General features: G+C 44.7%; 1 protein-coding gene across 1 annotated transcript in view; it reads right to left on the bottom strand.

The window, feature by feature from the left end:
• PAX9 (paired box 9) overlaps window positions 1-20,562 on the bottom strand; it is a 41,282-nt gene that overhangs the window by 18,383 nt on the left and 2,337 nt on the right. The window contains exon 3 of the mRNA XM_015416320.1: window positions 13,952-14,094. Within this exon, the coding sequence (XP_015271806.1) occupies window positions 13,952-14,094 (143 nt within the window). The remainder of the gene's footprint in view (window positions 1-13,951; window positions 14,095-20,562) is intronic.

Raw genomic sequence — 20,562 nt, 5'->3', positions numbered from 1 at the left:
CAAAGAAAAATAGGAAATCATTTTTTAATGGAATGCTCTGTCATCGCCTTTAGCTTTTAGGACATTGCTATTTCTCTGCAAATAGCTAATTCCCTCACTATTCACTTGACATCTAGAGCTCAGCAGAATATAATTTTTTTCCAACAGACTAAACCACCTTAAATTTGCACAGGAGTTGTATGTTTATATAACCAAGGGACATGGCAGCAATGCTACACTTTTCAAATTGAATGAATGAATGACCTTAAATCTTATTCAGACACATTTCTTGGAAATGAAGTCCCAAGTGATCTCACAATATTTGACTTCTGGAGCATGGACTGGCCACAAATGAAGAGTATCAGAGAGGCAATACAACTGGAAGCGAAAGGAAGCTAGGCTGTAATATAAAGCGCATGAACATGCTACATCAATTCTCTTTATTGGACAGTAACTAGGATTTATATAATTAAAGTAATGTATGTAATCCCAAGGGAGGATCTAGCACAGTTTAATCAGCATATATTTAATAGAAATCTGATTTGCTGATGGGGTGTTTTGTAAAGATGCCATTAACACGGTTTTGTTGCTTCAGACCTTACTTTTAAAGTATTAAAGCGGCGATCACTTTTGGATGCATTTTCCCCCCTGAAAATCCTACCACCAAAAATTTCCAAAGAAATGAGTAGCAGCACCTGTATGCTAGGCTGAATTCTACAGCTATGGCCTCCTGTTCAGTTTGGACACAATGATAGAAATGGTGCAAACCTTTCCACAGGTGAATAGTCAATTAAAGTTATTGGAGCTCTCTTTGTAAGCCAAAAATAAATAAATCATTTTATTTGACTCAGAGCCTGCTAAGGGGAACAGTGAGGCTGCAGTTCTCAAACCAGTTCATTAAGAAACACTTTGAAATATGTGATTTGAAAATGGCAGCATTGGGAGGCACTAAAAGATTTACTGTACAACTCTTACACCAAATCAGTGGGCTTACACTGGAGTAATTCTGTGTAGGATTCCAGCACTAGCTTTTGTCACATATCGAAGTCTGAAATAAGGAACATATAGATATTGCTGAAAATTTAATTCAGATAAACAGAAATGCTTCAAAACATTAGTTTGGATATCCAAGATAAAAACTTTTTCAAAAAATGCTATGAACATGCTGCGTGCCCAATTATATCCATGAATCAACTTGTGCAGTTTACAGTCGTCGTAAATTTCTGCCTAATGGAAAGATCTGCTACAACAAGTCAGGCAGCCTCATTGGCGATAGACCCATCGTGATCATCCACAAATAAATCTTGCTCAGAGAAGGAGAATCCCATGAGGAATAGGTGTCTATCTGAAGACAGACATTTGTTTCTAAGAGAGCCGAAAGTGGCTCAAGAGAGGCTTTGCCTGCTGCGGCATACTCACAGATTACTTGGATCCAGAAAACAATGCAATGGCTGTGCAAAACGTCTGCCTAACATTACCAACCATAAGGCAGGGAATGGCTGGGATGGCTGATGGAATCATACAGCAAATTTAAAAATGTGCAAAACTTGCTTACTAGAAATTAACATGAGCAGCAATACTAACCTCTGAGCACCTTCAGCTCTGGAAAAATAACGGCTCTCAAGCCTCAGAAGACAACTATACCTGGGAAGTAAGTGTGATTCCTCCTTTATTTGAACATTACCAATACAAAAAGGCTTTCCTCAGAAGGGAAGACTTTTTTTAACCAAAGTAGTCTCCCAAAGCCAAGGCTGGCATTAATTGGAAGCCAACAGCAGTGAAGACCCTCCCAGAGATCTGTTTTCTAGATCACAATGTAAGTTATGGATTGCCTAAGTAACACAGAACCATACTGAGCATTTCACATTTTCAATTCAAGACAAATCTTGTTTCTGAGCTGTATCAGAAATCTGGGATTTGATTATCACTCTCGATGCACAAGGATCAAAAGAGATCAGAAAAGACACAGAAACCCGTAGGGTTTGATCAGCATAATACTTTTCAACTACCAGAAAGAAGAAACTTTATTAACTGTGGCAATATATTTTAGCAGACACTTCTTTGGCAATCTGAAATTATTCATACATTGCAATGTAAACCAATAAATTATGTCTGTATCTTTGCTTTCAGTGGAACTTTGTTTGCCACAAGTCTTCTTAGGATGGATATGATTTCTTTAGATAGAACAGAATATTTATGTTCAGAGTGAAAGACAAAGGGGGGGGGAGAAGCAAGGGCAATCAAGAGTTGTCAATGTGGGCACTCCATTCACAAGGCATCATGCAGTTATTTATCACATTTCAAAGAAAGCTGTCATTAGAAAGAGCAAAAATAAACATGATTGACTCCACTGACAATTATCCACTCCACAAAAAGACTGTACAAACAGCAGGATACAACTACAGTACAACACAACCAGACATACGGAGTGCACTCTCAGAGATTCTGTCAATGAAAACCAAACCACAGGCTCAATTAGAAACAGGTTAGGGAAAAGAGAGCTACGGGAGAAAAGGGTAATAAATTTGGAACCTTCCTGGGAAACTGGAACTAAATATTTTCAGATATTGTCTGCTGAAAGAAGAGAAAGAAGAACACAGATGGGTTTCATAGAGGAGACTATCCCACTAGCAGGAGCCTCCTACATTGTGGGAAATGGGCAAAATTGCTCAACGTGGGATGTGGGGAGAAGGCGAACAAGCCTGAAACCTTCTGAATATGCAACCACTTTAAAGCCTTGTTGGAAGTGACAGAGTTTTGTTCTTCCCCTTGTTAAGAAATGTATGATTGCTAGTCGACAGGATCTGCAGTAAAAGTTGTCTGAGGCAGCCAGTAAGTTCCTGACGACAACAACCGAAAAGCACCAGGTGCATGAGCAGTTTGTGATTTAGCGATGTTACAGTGATAGGAAACCAAGCCACAGATACTGTGGATAGATTTAGTTGATTATAAAAGATCAGATAAGGGTTCGCATGACTGTAAGCATACATATGTATATATCTGTGTATGTACAGAGTTGCACACTACTTTCCAGCCTAATCTTTTATTTGTGTCATTCAGCTCTAAAACATTTTAGAATTTTAAAAATTTAGAAAAAAATTTAAATAAAAGTTTAAATTAAAAAATGGTCAGTGTATTCACCTCCTCTACTGTCCAGTGGTGAGGAGAAGCCATATATCTATGCTGATCAGAAATCAATGGAAATACCAAAAATCAGCAAATACGATTACAGACTATTATAAAATCTCAAATAATTTTTATATATTTTTGTTTTATATTTTTACAATTTACTCACCATATATTATTTATTATATAAGTCTTAATACATAGAAAGAATCATATATCAAAACATCTAAGTATCATCTCTCAATATATCACAAAATATATTGCACAACCCCTATATGAATATCAGTCCTCCTTAATGATACAAAAGTTTTAAGAGGGAGGACTCCTTTAAGTCTATTTTGAGTAAGTGCTCAGTCTTCCTCCAACAGAGGTCCAGATATCCTCCTGTTTCAGTGTCTTCCTCAGGGAGTTTAACAGGTATTTCCAAGTGGAACGTGCTTTTCACTTTGGAGGAAGCTTTGAGCTCACTAAGAGAGACTTTTTGCAGCATTCATTGAAAAATTTGGATAAATATTTTGGTATTTGGCAACCTTGTGCTTGGAAGTATCTGTTCAACTTTCTATGTATTAAAGCTTATATAATAAATAATATATGGTGAATAAATTGTAAAAATATAAAACAAAAAATATATAAAAATTATTTGAGATATTTTATAATCATCTGTAGCATGCATGGTATTTGCTGATTTTTGGTATTTCCTACTTACCGTGGGTCCTATTTTGGTTTTGTGAATTGTAGAAATCAATGGAAGCAGAGAAAAGGTAAGATTTTCCTTATTGCTTTGAAGGCTGATACAGTGAACTGATGACACAGATGGTCCTTAAATGTCTGTCTATATTCCAGCTGGTGCCAGTCTGACATTAGACATCCCCACTCACTTGTTGGGATTTATTTCATAGGTTCACCCAGCAGGTTGTGGAAGATTTGGGGGTACAGAAGCAAGTAATCAGTGAGGCATTTCTAAGAATGAGGATTCAAAGTGGCTGCCATCCATGTCACTTGCGAATATAAAAAAGATGCGGTAGAATCAAATTGTGCTCTGTTGTGCACAACACACATTGTTGGCTTTGCTTCATTACTATTCACTTTGGTGGCAACTTTTTCAGTCATTAAAATGTGTGTGGATTATTAAAATCAGGGTATAGTTTCAATAAACTGCTTAGAAGCCAAATACCACCTGGAAAGTTTCTCATTTTGGACTACTAGCTGCCCAAGTCCATCGGTTACTCTTTGCCAGTCATAATCCACTCCAGAATGCTGGCAAATGGTGGAACTGTCCAGTGGCTACACCTACATAAATAATTATAGAAATCATTTCAGAATTAAGAATATAAGCAGAATGAATAATATAAGCAGATCAGTCTCAGAGCCAGCCTGAGATACCATTTTCCCAGTTAGTGGTCAATTCGCCAGACATTCTTGACTGGGGAGCAACTTCCACAAGAGGGGCCTCACAGTCAACCACAGTCTTGTGATCACCAGCCTCACTTCTGGAAGCCAGGCACCACTGCAGCCTCCTGGATGACCTGAGCTTGTGTATGAGATATATGTGCACAACTAAGTACAAAATAATAATTCTATATATAATAATTTATGTCTTTAGGACTAGGGCCCAAGTCAGTGAGACCTACAATAATTTTATGTGGCATCTCTGCCAAGCATGGTTACCCTCTGTTTCAGAAGGCATCATACAATGTCTGACATACAAAGCTTAAATCTGTGTTTCCTTAAATCACTCTGCAAACCTGAAAACCTTGTGATCTACCAGGCAGAATGAAATCCACATATTGTGGGTTTTCACACACTTGACAATTTTCAGTTGTTTTTTTTAAAGGCCAACTGTGTGTGCCATATACGGCTTCTAAAATGTGTTATAAATTGTGCTGACTAATCAATAATTCAAGCATAAAGCCCACACTGCATATTGGATTCCTCTTGCATGTTTTATCCCCCCCTCAACAACATTCGCATAGCACAAGCAGGTGCCTTTTAAAGAGATTCAAAGTGGAATTTTACTGTTTCATGAGGAAAAGCTATTTGTCTTGCATAGAAAATATACATTTAGAACAGACGACAATAACTGCCAATTAATCCATTCACTGGCTGCTGAGTACTGACAGAATAAAAAATGAAACTCTCACCAGAAACCCAGCAAATGGCTCTTTCCCCAGCCCCCCCCCATGTGATCACCCTGACAATGTGGCAGAATTGCATCAAGCCCAAAAAGATGGCTTATGGATCTTTATGAATCGCATAGACGACACTTCTTAAAACAGGTATAATTTTTCTCACCAGAGTGCTCCAGTAATATGCAATAGCCCTACCTGATTGAACCTCCCCTTCCACAGCATCCTCAATATTGCTCTGCTGTTCTGTTGCTCTGTTCCTTCTGCATTGTTTCCATCTTGCATCGATTTCATCTGCCCGTCCCCCCTCAGCTTTACTTACATCTACCTGCACACACATAGGGAGCCTCTGGGAGCAGTTTATTAGTATAAATTAAGATATTGATTTTAAACTGTTTATTATGTTTTAATTGGTAGTATTATGTTGTTTATGTGCTGTTGTAACCCACCCTGAGCCTGCTTGCAGAGGAGGGAGGGCTAGAAGCCAAATAAATAAATAGCATAAAAAATATTGCCAAAGCCCTCAAGGGCTGGGGTGAGCTGGTGGTGCTCTGCTACCTAGGAGAGGAGCAGATGCAAATTTTCAGTGTACTACATGATGCCTGCTGCTTGCTAGGCTTCTTTCAGAGGTTTACTAGGTGGTTGATTCGAGAAGGTGGCTCTTAGGTTGTTAAACAAGAATGTGTACGTGGGATCATTTAGCAGGTTAGTTATGCCTTCACAGCTAAACTACCCTTCCTTCCTGATTTCTGATTTCGTAAATTTTAAACACATTGGTTGTTCTTGGAAATTCTATTCTCTTTAAAGTTAAAAAACAAACAAACCTGCAAGACTTAATTCAGTCCCTCCCTGGATCTGCCAGTCAAATATGACATATACTTCTAGACAAAGTGTCTTCTCCATCACAATATGATTCTATATAGCATGTGAGGAGGCTACCTGTCATGTATATGACCTTTAGTGCATTTTTGTCCACCCCAGGTATAAAGAAGGGTTATAAACTACTGCTGGACTGCTTCAGAATGAGAGACAAGATGCCCTCAGGTGGTTCCCAGCTTCTACATCTCTTCCCCCAAATGTAAGTTCAGGGAGAGCAGACAGTTTTATGTATCGCTTCCAGGCTGCAAACTGAAGGTCTCTCCTGATCTTTTAATAGCCCCACAGCTGCGAAGGAGGACAGATATGCAACGTCTGCTACCCACTCTCTTCCTACAGCTCATTGCTAGCTAGAGGTAAAATCTATATCACCCCCACCAAATCTTTAGCAGCCCTTCCACTAAAGTTGGGGTTACATTCCCCAATAGGTTAATACTGGTGACGGCATCACTGACCTGTGACCGAGTGGCATAAGCTTCAGAGTGTTCAAGTGGTGAAACTGTCCTGCTAACTTGAGGTTAGCCTATGTTCTATGGATGCAATTACAAAACCACCACTTCCTGCACAGAATCTGGGTAATCAGGTTTCATTCAGGAAACTCTAAAGATTAGGAAAACAGCATTCAGTCCGTAACCCACAGGCAAAACTCACATATTACTGGAGTATGGCAGGAAAAATGCCTATAATGTCCCTCCATATCACATTATCTGCCCTGTTCATTAAAAGGGCAGGATATAAACTAATTCAAGAAATAAATAATCCATCTGTCCTAGGAACACCCTTCTAAAAGTCCAGACATGCAGACAAACATCACTGCCAGGCCAGACATGCTAATATGGGTATATTTTCTGCTGGTTGTTTTTGGGTTTCTTAGGAAAGCAGAAGCTGTTGACTGATTGAAGGTTTTTAGTTAATTAATCATCCTTATGCTTTCTGCTAATTGGTTAATTAATAAATTAGCTTTACATATATTTGCATATTGCCCAATTGTCAATCTGGTGTTAACACATGTTGTGTGAGATGACTTTCAGGCTACAATCCTAAGAACACTTTCCTATGATTAAGTCTAAATGAATAAAATGAGGCTTGTTTCTGAGTCAGCCTGCTTAGGATTGTTGCCTATATGTAAAAGAAAAGCTATATTCATTATGGACAGAACAAAGCATTATCTTTCATGTTTCCCTTTTCTCCTTAGAACAGTAACAGATCAGAGCCAACGTAACCTCAGGAAATGTAAACAGATACATCTTTATTTCTCAGGCCCATCAACTGAAAAACTCTTCTCATTTAAAACTAGCTACTGCCCATTGGGCAACTACCAATCTGCCAATTAATCTGATCAGGGTTTGCAGTCCTCATAATAACTACTCAGAGTTCGATGAATTAGCACTATTCATGGTAATGAATAAGCCGCTTGGTTCTCTGATTACCTGTTACCAGAACAGTGATGGTTACCAGTGAAAGGATGCTGAGCACAGTCCCTCATTCATCTGCATTCAGTATCACTGCTACAGAACTGGACCATTCAATTGCTTCTGAAGTAATTCATATTATCTGGAATACTAGTGGAAGTACAATGATATAAAAAGATAGTGTATATGAGTCCCCCAAACTGTATAGAGATGTGGCCAAACTGTCCGTAAGTAGGGAATGCTCTCTTCTGCCTAACAGGACCAGAAGGGACACTTCATAGCCTCTGAGTGGGACTTCATGGAGAAACAGATTGCTTCTAAACACAATTATTCACCCTGACCCAGCAAGGACCAATGCATTAAGGGAAGCAGATTTCTGTATGAGTATTTCTCCCCCAGTATCCCAGAGACTCATGAAGGGAGAGAATGAAGCCTGTAGTCAGCAGTCCATATTACTAGCCCCTTTTCCTATGACATTTATCTTGATAAGGACTACGAAGTAAATCAGTATGTTATAAAGCTGGGGGGCTGTTAGAGTTAGTTGCTTAAGGTCAGTACAAATGGCTGAAATTAGATGTAACTTTAGTTGAGGATGCCTTGGCCCGTAGGGCCCATAGTGTACTCCAGCACCAGTTCATAGACATCCAAACCTGTAATACACATATCTAGAAGTAGTGCTATGCACTAACACTTTGGAACTCAGGGCAGGAAGGGACTCTGCTCAGGGGGGAAGAGAGATGTTTCTTGAAGAGAGAAAAAGTCCTGTCCTCACTTCATGGTTTTCCAGTTTCGCATTATGTCACAGTGGAGAGGTGTCATGTACTTATCCACCTAGTTTGTTTAGGACAAGCAATAGAGCATTTCCATAAGCACAGGAGGCACAGGTCCATGTAAACACACAACTTGGAAAATAGCCTACCAACTGAGAGTTCAAAAGTCCATACTGTAACAATTCTGTTTCTGCTGAGAATTAACCAAGACTTGACCCCCAGTTTTTCTTTTACAATCTAAATAAAATTATTGTGCCACTAGACCATGTATGGCAGTTCATCATATCTTTCAGTAAGCGTGTAAGGACAGTACACTGCATTCAATCCAAGCATTCCAATTTCGCTGGTTTACAGGTGGGGCCAGTGGTTTTCAACCAGTGTTCATAGCAATGCTGTTGTTCCTCAAAAGCTTCTGAAGGTGTTTCTTGATAAGAAAAATCAGTGATGGCAAACAAGCCTCCCTAGAATGTGTTTGATCAATGTCCACCACCATCATCTTCCCCTGCAATACACAGATGCAGATGAATAGTTGGTAGATTCTTGGTTACACTGAAAGGTTTTGTGCAACAGTGTCCAGTTTGCTTGTAAAAATTGAGACTGTCCCCTAAGATGGCCCAGAATCCTCAGAGATGCACATAGGCTCCTTAGCAGATGTGCGGAGATTTCAGGGCAGACAAATCAATGTTGAAAGGATTCCCTGAAGTTAGGACATTAGAAAAACATTCTCAAGACCAATAAACAAAAAACTCCATTATTGAAAAAGGCATAAACTAAGGATTGCAAAGAAGATTGCTCAGATATTCACATTCTTGGTTTAAAATGCATCTGTCTTTAGGGGCTAAACGTGTGGACATAGACATATGCAGATATAAATATACAGCGCAGTACAGATTGTGGCCCAATAAGACATCACTCCATAAATGAGATACTAGTGATAAAGGTCTTCAGTACACTTCAGTTCTACTGAAAACATAATCACATAGTTATCACAGATTTTAAGTGCTGAACTGAAGGGAGGATGAAGACTTATAAATTATATGGATTTGTAATTTTTTAACCATATTTTGAAACACATTTAAGTTTTTAAAAATCCCATGCACCAGAATTTTAAACTTTCTCAGCATACTTGGACAATTTGTTGGAAACTTGAAAACCTGTCACTGTCTATTCAAATAAAATAAAACAAAATAACACAAAAAGTCTCAAAAATTTGACTTTATGCAACCTGCACCTTTGTATTCAACCCTATTGTGAGAAAACATAGATAAGATCATCTGGTTTTTTTTTTAAAAAGGGCAACTGAGAGCTGAGTGAATTGCAAATATCAGTTTACTAGTTTCGGATCACAAATACATTATCATCCCTCTAATCAACAGTGAAGAATCTGTTCGGATAACAATAATAATGACAGCAAAAAAACCCAAAGAAGGAGTCTCTATATACTCATGGAACTTCCAAGTTATGCAAAAAAAATTGTCTTTGAATATTAAACAAAAGACAAAGACCCGGATCTCCAACACAATACAGCCTGATGAATATCCCTGTATACGTATATTCAGTCCCTGTTCAGGGCTATTTGTTCTGACCTGGGTAGCCCAGGCTAGCCTGATCTCTCAGATCTTGGAAGCTAGGCATGGTCAACCCAGGCTAGTATTTGGATGGGAGAGCTCCAAGGAATACCAAGGTCATGATGTGGAGGCAGGCTACTTCTGAGCATTTCTTGCCTTGAAAACCCTATGGAGTCACTATAAGTCAGATGACAAAAAAGAGGGTATATTTACATGTATATTTATACATCCATAACTCCAGGATTATAAAATTTTCCAGGCAGACCTGATTATTTTTATACTTCTCTACTCCTTTCAGATGGTGCTTATGATACGATACCACCTTAATGTTGGCCAAATTTTACACCTTGACATATTGGACAAGAAAGTAGCTGGTTAAGTGCCATTTATGATTGTACCGATTTACTTGACATCAGTGTCGGCTAACTTTGGTCTCTTAAGAGAATGTGCCCTCCTTGACATTATTGCAGCAGGCACAATAGTAATTGTTATGCTGCCATCTAAAATGTTTAACTGTAATAGCTGAGGCTTTAATGAATTATTATTTAGTGTTGAATTATTGTTTATTGTTTGATCAGTGTTGTAAGCCACTGTGAGCCCGCTTGTGGGGAAGGGCGGGATATAAAATGAATACACTAAATTGTTTTATTAATTAATATCTGTACTATTGAAATCAGTTTATTATGTGGCTAGAATTTTATTGTATGTAGATATGCTGATGATTCTGTCTGTGTGTCAATCTTGGCTGATCTATGATCACAACAATTAAGAGCAAAAAATTGAGAGGGAAAGATCTGCTTGATCCAGGAGTACATGAGCAAGAGAACTGGGGAAATTAAGGGGGATTTCCAAACATTCCCCCCTGCCATGAATCCTATTGGATCCCCAGGTTATTATAATTGCTGTCCACCACATTTTTATTCCTTCCTTTCTCTAAACAGGTCAAAGCAGTATGTAAGTACATACATGTAATTTTTTTTCAACAGTGTGTCCTGCAAATGCATTCTATCAAGCTGGTGGTCAAATGACAATAAATAAGTGAATGAATCAGGGCAAATATCTAGAACCACAATCATAATACAGTCCATTAGGCCATTTGAATAGATATAATGCAGCTCTAAACGAATAAGGACATTTTATTTATTTAAAATACTTATATGCTTTCCTTTCTCCTGAAGATCTCAGAAGCAGTTACAGGCTACAGATTGGATCCCATGGAGAAGATCCCCCTGTGCAGGAGGGTGATTTCTGCTGACCCCCACACACACTTCTACAGCAGCCCTCTACATTCATTCTGCTCCTTGGAGTATGCTAAATGCTACTCCTAAACCCCAGGAGTAGCATTTAGCAGATGGGCATTTCAGGCTGCAGCAAGTTAGTTGTGTTTCAGTGTAGAGAACACAATTGGCATCCAAACCAATCCTATTGCTCCAGGTGCCTGGTAGAGCCTGTTCTGATAGCCAATGCCTATAGCCTACCTGGTGGTTCCCTGAGACACCCTTCAAGGCTGACATTCCAAAGGGAGCATCCAGCAAAAGTTAAGTGCTTGGAAAACCCACTGATTTGCAAAGAAGTGTGAAGGTTGCTGCCCTTTGCTGGTGCATTTGGGAGCGAGGCCCATAGAACATCATGGAAATTGATCCTGAGTAAATGTGCATCACATACAACTGTGTGCTCCCCCCCCCCCTTTAAACCCCAGGATTTCCAAGTATTTAATTTTACCATTACCAAAGTTAGAATCTAGCCTGGGTATAATAAACTGGGAGTGGGGAGATGGAATCTCTTCTTATATGGAAGTTGCCCTCCTGCTGTGTTTATGGCTTGAAAACAAGGGAGGGGTTACCTGTTCCAATGCTGGACAAGGAAGCCAAACCGATAGCTTCCAAGGAATTAAAGGAAAGGAGAAAGCAAAGGACTCTCAGAAACGGTAGGCCTTGTCCTGGGTGAGGGTTAGTGTCAGGTATTTACTGAAGAAAGACTAACTGAGCACAGCCACCAGCCTAGCCAGAGAGGAGCAGCAGAAGAACAGCTGTTCAAAGCGGGACAGCGCCGGTCACTGGCCTCTAATGGCCTCGCCAGATTTCACGCTGGAAAAGCGCAGCAGGCCAGTAACAAAAGCGCAGCTGCTCCCAGCTGCTCGCCTCAACCTTCTCCTAGTCCTTGAACAACGCTGGAGTCCAGGGGCATCTTTAAGACCAATGAAGTTTTATTCAAGGTATGAGCTTTCGTCTGCAAGTAGCTTATGCCCAGAATTAAACATTGTTGGCCTTTCCTGTGCAGGCACGCTTCTGATAACACGTGCATGCATATGAATGCCTATCTCCCCAGGATTAAACTTTGTTGGTCTTAAAGGTGCTCCTGGACTCCAGCTTTGTTCTGTTGCTCCAGACCAGCACGGCTGCCCATCTGATCCTCGTCCTGTTTACTCAGAAATGAAGGCCCCCGGGGCGGCACCAGACACCGCAGCCCGAACGGATTTGCAGCTTGGGGAGTCACAGTCAGATATTTGGCTCCCCTCCCCTCTCCTTCCGCCCCCCCCCCTCCTGCGGATCAGGGACTTGCGCAACAGACGGGCTGGGCGGTCCGCTTGAGGTCCCAAACAGACATGAGGGAGAAGCAGCAGCGTAGTGGCCCAGAAGGATGTGGAGCGCTCGCTCGGGGAGGAGGGGGGGGCAGCTAAACAGCACTTTCCGCGTCGAGAAGGCCGAGAGGTCACCCGGGGGGCAACGGAGCTGGCCCTGCTGCGCTCTCGAGGGCTTCGGGACTTCGGCAAAGGCTGAAGCTGGTGGGCGCCTAGCAAAGATCAGCGGCGTCGATCTCTCGGGCTAATCTCCACCGCGGGAGAGACATTTAATTCGCTCCGGAGCTCCCTAATTAGACCAACCTTTCCATCCCCCGCTTACTTTCTTGGTTCCTTTGTCCAGACTCCGAACCAGCCCGGCCCAGCCCAGACCCGAGCGAAGTTCAGGGTCTTTGCTCTCGGGCGCTTGAGAGCCGCCACCCCACCCACCCCACTCCGCGCTATAATTCTGCTCCGGAGCGCCATCGTTGGACACTGGAAGGCTTCGAACGAATACTAGTTTATCCTTTTACCAAACTGGGAAGGGGTCCTTCTTCCCCTCTGGGGATGGGGAACCCCAACATCAGATTGCCAGGAGTGTCAAGAAGATCCACGGTGTCATCCTAAGGACAGTTCCACTTCCACCCACGAAAAGCAGTGGATTTAGAAGGAGGGAGGGAGGGAGGGATTGCTCTGTCGGTCTGGCACTCCCCTCACCTCTGCCCCCTCCTAGACTTCGCAGTCGGATTCCCCTGATTTAGATGGTGCTCAGTCACGCCAGATCAGAGTGCATAGGATCGCGACCAGTGTTCCCTCTAAACTGAGTTGGTGTGAGCTAGGCAGCTCACAGTTTTTTAGCCTCCGGCTCACACCTTTTTGTCTGAGCTCGGGAAGGATGGCTCCAGAGCAAACTAATTTATGTAGGAGCCAAATCGATCGCTCACAACTTTAATGCCAGGCGTTCACAAAGTGGGATTTTTGCTCACAAAGACTTCACAGCTTAGAGGGAGCATTGATCGCGACCTTGATTTGCGCCAGGACCATCGTCTCCTACTACCAGAGCAGTCCTAAAAAGAGTCACACCCTCCTAAACCCATTTCTTTCCATGGATTTAGAAGTGTGTAACTTGCGCATTGTTCTTCCTGCTGTCCCCAAGCGCGGTTCCACCTTTTGGTATAAGGGGGGCGATTCTCGCAAAGTGCGCGGGTGAGCCTGCAGGCGGGCGGGGCGTTCAAAACAGTCTCCGTGTCGCACCTAAAGTAAGCCTGTGGCTACTGACATTCTCGGCCGCCTATATTAGTTTTACTCCCAAAACAATTCGAAAAGAACTACTCTGCTCAGGAATATTTTGTTTTCTTTTTTGCCGGACCAGAGTTTTAAACTGCTACAGGAAGAAAGAAGGCCCGGAAGAGGAGCGGCCCCTCTCCCCCCCAGGAGCCGCCCCCCCCCCCCCCCCCGCCGCGGTCCCCCTTTGCTGCCCCCCCCCCCCCTCAGCATCTCTCCCCGGCCCCGCCGGCCCCGGCGCTCCCCTTACCTGGCTGTACTTGGCCTCTTGCTCCAGCGAGCTCTTGTCCAGCCCGTTGACCGCCGCGTGCTGGGCCGTGGCCGCGAAGCTGCTCCGGCTCAGGCTGCTCCACTCTTCGATCTTGGGGCTGTGGTAGGGCGAGCCGTCGCTGACTGCGGGCAAACGACACGGCAAGGGAGAGTGAGGACGGGGGAGGCAACGCTCCGCTAGCCCGAGCTCCGGAGCCCCCCCCCCAGGAAATGCGCCCTGGGCTGGCGGGGGAAGCAGGGGGGGCAAGGGTGCGCGTCTCGAGGGGGGAGAAGGGAGCGTGGACATCAATGTTCCCTCTAAGCTGCGAAGCCTTGTGAGCAAAAATCCCACTGTGAGCGCCTGACATTAAAGTTGTGAGCGAGCGATTTGGCTACTGCATAAATTAGTTGGCTCTGGAGCCATCCTTCCTGAGCTCAGACAAAAAGGTGTGAGCCGGAGGCTAAAAAAACTGTGAGCTAACTCACACTAACTCAGTTTAGAGGGAACACTGGTGGACACCCCTTTCCAAACTGCATCGACCTGGGAACCTTTCAGGGGGACTGGTCTCCTCCCGGTCGGTGTGCTCAGGACAGCAGCTTGCAGCCCTGACAGATCCCTCCTTCCTAGGCACCCTTGCTTGGGACTAGTCCTGTTGAAATCAATGGGACTCCCTTGCTCCCTTCCAAGGCAAGGAGCTGCGGCTCGGGAGAGAGGCCGGCCGGCGGGGGGGGGGGGGGGGGGGGGTTCCCAGCCTGTTTCTCCCGGTAGCCCAGTTGCAGCCGAAGACCGGGCTCAGCGGCAAGAAGGCTACGAAACTAACCCGGTTTCCTTAAATCTCTGGGATTTGTTTCTAAGAAATGTCTCTTCATGTAGTCGGAATAAATCCTACCGATTTACATGAGCCTATTCATATTCAGTTTGAAGTAACTTCCGCTCTGTTCCGTGCACAGAGTTTCAGCCCTGCGAAGGGATCCTCTTTATTTGTATGGGAAAGTGAATCCCACTGAATCCAATGGCTTGCAGGCCTCAATGCAAAGCTAGATTACTTGGGAGTAAATGCCATTCAGCAATTCTTCTGAGAACAAGAGTGGGCTGAGAAAACGATTTTGTTTCGATATAACTTAATTTTAAGTAATATACAGGTCTACTGAGAAACCTACTCAGGTCTCCTCAGTGGGGCTTGTTCTCAGGAAAGTGTTTTTAGGATTGCACTGTTAGCTTTAAAAACTCAGTTATTTCAGTACAACTTTAAAAACAGTTTGGATTGTCATGCCAACTGAATGAATGGGATTTACTTTAATCTGTTTAGAAGGGGGTATATGCATCCCATTAAAATCAGTCCCTGAAACTCGAAAATACTCTCAACCAGGAAACGCACACATTTTTTAAAAAAACAGAAGGCGATCTGAAATTTAGTAAATGCAAGATCCTGTTCCTTATCTGTGATTTATGGTGCAAGGGTAAGGCTGAGAAGTAAACCGAACTGGAAGGAGACAGACTCATCAACACGCTTCGGAAGTTCAAGCGATGCCCATAATTCACAAATTCTCTTTCGAGGGTTCCTCTTATTTTTAAAAATGTCTCCTCGATTTAAAGGTCTCTATCGGGAACGGGCAGAAAGGAGACCGTGGCCGGCTGGCAGACTACTCACGCCTGGTTGGCCAGAATTCATGCTAAGGGTATTGCAGGAGGTGGATTTTGCTGACCCAACAAGAGGCGTTTCTTGCGTCTTAAAGCCTGGGGAGGGGGTGCATTTTGGAGATCGCTTAACACAGATTAGTTATGCCTTTTAAAAAAAATCCCAAATAGGAACTCGGGATTTAAATGTCAGGGAACGCGGGGCGGTTGTAATTAAGGAAGAGTCTGGTCTGTAATACCTTCGCTTGACCTCACAGAACTGAGCAGCTGCAAACCTTTGCACCTTTTTGGAAGTAAATTTCATGAAGCAGAAACCCTGTGGTCAATTACCCGGGAGTAAACCTTCGGGATTCAATGGGATTCATTTCTGGATAAACACACGAGGATCGGGCTTCATATCTTGCATCCTAACCACAGGACTTTCTGCCAAGTAAACGTTATAAGACTCTCCCAAATTCGTGTGTGTGTTTTAATTTACTGGGGATCCCAGTGGCTATCAATCTTATGCCAAATTGCAAGCCTAGGCATTCTGATCCGAAAGCAAGATCCACCGAAATCCACAGGAAAACCAACTGGAAGCGTTGAAGTAAATTTCATGAAGCAGAAACCCTGTGGTCAATTACCTGGGAGTAAGCCTTCGGGATTCAATGGGATTCATTTCTGGATAAACACACGAGGATCGGGCTTCATATCTTGCATCCTAACCACAGGACTTTCTGCCAAGTAAACGTTATAAGACTCTCCCAAATTCGTGTGTGTGTTTTAATTTACTGGGGATCCCAGTGGCTATCAATCTTATGCCAAATTGCAAGCCTAGGCATTCTGATCCGAAAGCAAGATCCACCGAAATCCACAGGAAAACCAACTGGAAGCGTTTAAGTTTAGTACGGAGACCTAAAATGACTCAAAGACACGGATTCCTCAGCTAGGGAAAAAGACCCTGCGTTTTTAGCTCTTGGCTGGGAACCCGAAAAAGTATTTGCTTTAAAAACAGGCGCACAATTTTTAATACTTAACACTCCTGGGTGGAAATTTGACATATTTGTGTAAATATCGCCACTCCCGTCCACACACGCGCAACAGCGGGAGCGCGCAGTCGCCCTGGAGACACCAGTCGCCTCTGCTAGACCGCGCACCGGCGTTGGATGCAAAAAAAAAATGGAAGGACCCCTTTGTGTGCTCAGCCCCTGAGGGCGCTGTGTGTGCCAGAGGGTTCCCCATTAGCCCTTTCCACAAGGAGGTTCAACTGAAGTTTTTGCACGCTTGAACCAGTCTTAATTCGGTTACCCTGAATGGTGCAAACGGGATCAATAGAAAGCCTCCACGGATTTCAGTTGAAATCACTTCCCTTTCATATTTTATGGGGACCGATTGTAATCCGTCACTGTCAGACTGGCTTCGATTCCCCCGGGGCTTTCGAGGCTAGGAGGTGGTCACCACCCAATCCTCTTTATCAGGAAGGAACTTTGTAGCCGTTTACTCCAGAGTAATCCAACCGATCCCAGTTGGTAGGAAAGGCCTGGCGTCTTCCCGGGCCCCTTTCAGCGCTCCCCCCTTCCCCCACGGCCGGGAGGAGAAAAGGAAGCGAGCGGGCCTCCAGGAGAGCGGTTGAAACTCGCCCGGCCTCCTGTCTAGCTGACAGGGACAACAACTCTCTTTGACGTTATTATTTCCTAAGCAGCCGACAGGATGGCACAGTGTCGCTGGGGCGTTCTTTTGAAACAGAAACGCACGAGATTGCACTGCAAACGAACCGGAAATTACTGCCGCAGTTTGGCTGCGAAAGCCTCCAGAGAAGCACTTCTTCGACAGCCGACCTGTCGCAATCGCCACCGATCCGGAGACCTGGCCTCAGGGTCCCCGCGCCCTTCCTCGGCCGGAGCCCCCAGCGCCCTGGGCGTCAGGACCCTTGCCTCTTGCAAAAGAGGCCGGCTGTCAAGCGCGGCTCCGGTTCCCGGCCTGAGCCCGCCCCCCTCCCGAAGCCAGCCGGGCTTCCGAGTCAGGGACCCGCAGCAGGAGCCACGCTTGGATCCTCCTGCGCGCTGCTGGGGAACGAGCCCCCCGCCGGGCTGCGGGAACCGGCTTCCCAGGCTGCGTGCTTTGGCCCCGCGCCCAGAGCTCGGGAGCCTGAACTCCCTGGCTGCTGGATCTGCGAAAGACTCGGCCGGCACCAGAACCGCGTGAAGACCTCGCTGTCGTGAACCGGGGGTGGGAGGGAGGGAGGACGACAAGGCCGAAGGGAAGGCTCTAGGCCCCTGCGAGGAGCGCCCCCCCCACCCGGGCGGGGGCCGAGGCCAGGGACCCGGCGAGACCTGCAGCCCACCCGGGCCACAGGCCTCGGCCTGCAGCCGCCTCGAGAGGCCGACGAGTGTTTCTGGCGAGCGCCCTTCGCCACTCATCTCTTGCTTGCCCAGGCAGAGGGGCTTCCTCGACAAGCAGCGAGCGAGGCCTGCACATCCAGGGCAAGCAGCTCTCCGAGGCAGCTTTCAGTCCCGGAGGCCTTGCCAGGCAGTCCCTCCATCTGCTGCGGGCTCCCGTGCAGATGGGGCCAGGGAGGTGTGCGTGCAGAAGGCACCAGCAGATCAGGCCGACTCTCTCTTGGCTTCTGGCGCGGGCCGCCGAGCCGCCCTCCCCCCAGTGTGCACAGAGCCCCTCCGCTTGGCGCACGCACCGCACACACCCAGCAGGCCGCGCGCTTCCTCGCCAGCAAGTCGGTGCTACTCTGGACTCAGCCGAGGCTTCCTTCTGCGTTTACCCGCTTAGGACTGCATGTAGAACCTGAGGATTTGATTTCTCTGTTGTTTGGAAGGGAGAGGAAGCCCTGAGGTCTGCTTCGGGAGGTTATCACCGCAATTTCCCTGCGCAAGGAAAACGGCCAGAAACATACTAGGTGGTCAGCCGTGTTGGTCTGAAGCAGCTGAACAAATTTAGAGTCCAGTGGCACCTTTAAGACCGACAACGGTTTATTCAAGGTATGAACTTTCGTGTGCACGCAGACTTTTTCAAATGCCACTGGTCGCTAAATTTGTTATACTAAAGGTCAAAGAGTCTTGGATTAGCAATAACAGTGAAAATTTCAGACTCGCCTTTTTGGTCTGGAGTGGCCGGGAAGTCGGCCTACAACAATTGTGCTGAATGGAGAAAGAGGTGACTGGTCTGCAGAAAATAGTGTGCTGGGGTGGGGGGGGGGAGGGGAGACTGGCTGCCTTCTGCCTCCTGTCAACCTTAAATAGACTTCTTCGGAAATAAGGACTATTGAAAGACTCCCTCAAACAGCTATGGAGAGGCAGTGCCCACAAATAATTCCCTCGATAGTTAAACTCCCAACGTTAAATCCGAGCGTGTGTGTTTTTTGCCTTAGAAGCAACTTAAATCCTTCTCCTTGTCTGTCTCTAAACTGCAGCGTTTCAAATCCTGCAGAAAAGTCAGCGAGGGAGAGAGAGAGGAGAGAGCCGAGCCGAGCAGGAGTTCCCTGGGAAGGGGCGAAGCGCTGGTTCGCCCTCGGTAGTTTCAGTTTTCTGGACCACCGCTTCGGAGGAAAACAAAGTGAAGCCGAAGAACGAAAGCAATTACGTGACATTTGAACTTCCTGTCTGAGCAAATTTGGCCTGATTGCGAGAACTGGAGGTGGATTTGCGGGTAATTTCAAGGAGATCCCTTCCCCTCGGAGCCCCGGACTTGAAAGCCAACACCCCGCACAAAGGCCGGCCAGGGAAGTAAATATGCCTCCGAGCTGGAGGGGGGGGGACAGGGGGAGTGGACAGGAGGTGCTTGCAGAAGCAGCCCACGTGCCTTAGGGGTGTTAGTGTAGGTTTATATTAAAAATATAACCTATACTTTTGGTAGGAAGATAGACATAATACCGAACCCTGCGATTCTTGGCATGCTCACCTGGGAGTTAAGGCCACTTCCACACTGTCACTTTTGTCACTCATTTGTCCCTGTTGCTTTGGGTCTGGAGTGCCACATGTTTTGCTCCCTCTGGGGCTACTAGAGACAACTAGAGAGAGCAAAACACATTAAGGGGAGGGGGGCCTTACTGCCTAGGCTAAGCCACAACCCTCTGTCACTGCCCTTCAGATGGACACAGGTCAACCAAAGCTTATGCCGCAATGGCAGCGTCCTTTAAGAAGCCACAAGATTCTGGGCTCTTTTGATGGCCAAAATTATTCTGAGAGATATTCAGATCATAATATACAGAAGCATTTTTGTTAACCATGCCAGGTAAGGATGGGCTGAAACGGAGGCTTTCGGCAAGTATGGTCTCTTCAGGATATCTTAGCTTAGATTAGCAAGTATTTTTGATTTCCACCTGTATGAATATGCTTAAGGAACTTACTGGCAACCCTCTCGAGAAAGGCACTTTTACCGGGAAGCAAGTTTCATTAGGTTCAGTGGGAATTACTCCAAAGTATATATGCATAGGATAGAGGACTTAGATTTGAACCGATTGAACCTAGAGGCACATCTATCTGGGAATGGGCTGGACTGATCTCAGTGGGGCTTTCCCCCAGTCAAGGAGGGCAGTATGGGAGAGTGAACACGTTTAAGCCCAGCTCAGCTGGTCTGTTCAGTAACAATCTATATAATCAATAAATCAAGAGATATATTTTATATTCTATAATATATGTGCTGGCACCAATGTAATTTGCTACCTACTTTATTTCATGCATTTGAGCTGAGCTCCATTTAATTTGAATTAATTTAATTTGCCCAGTGCATATCTATTTCTTTCAATCAAAGAATATATGTCTTCCAAATGTAGTTGCTTATTATTATCGTTAATACGATACTTCATGGAGGGTAAATTTATTAGAGCATTATACACATTCACATTTAATAACCATTCAAGGTGTTCAGAATAATGAATGGCTCGTCCGAACGAAAGGCCCTTTTCCACTGAGGTAAACTGAGGCCAAACGTTGGTGCTTGTTCTATTTTGCTTTATCCAAACGTTATTACTAATATTAGCT

The sequence above is a fragment of the Gekko japonicus genome, unplaced genomic scaffold, assembly GCF_001447785.1.
Source record: "Gekko japonicus isolate JY-2015 unplaced genomic scaffold, Gekko_japonicus_V1.1 scaffold751, whole genome shotgun sequence".
NCBI lineage: Eukaryota > Metazoa > Chordata > Lepidosauria > Squamata > Gekkonidae > Gekko > Gekko japonicus.
The sequence above is the reverse complement of the archived record's forward strand: the minus strand, read 5'-3'. Positions and strand labels throughout refer to the sequence as shown.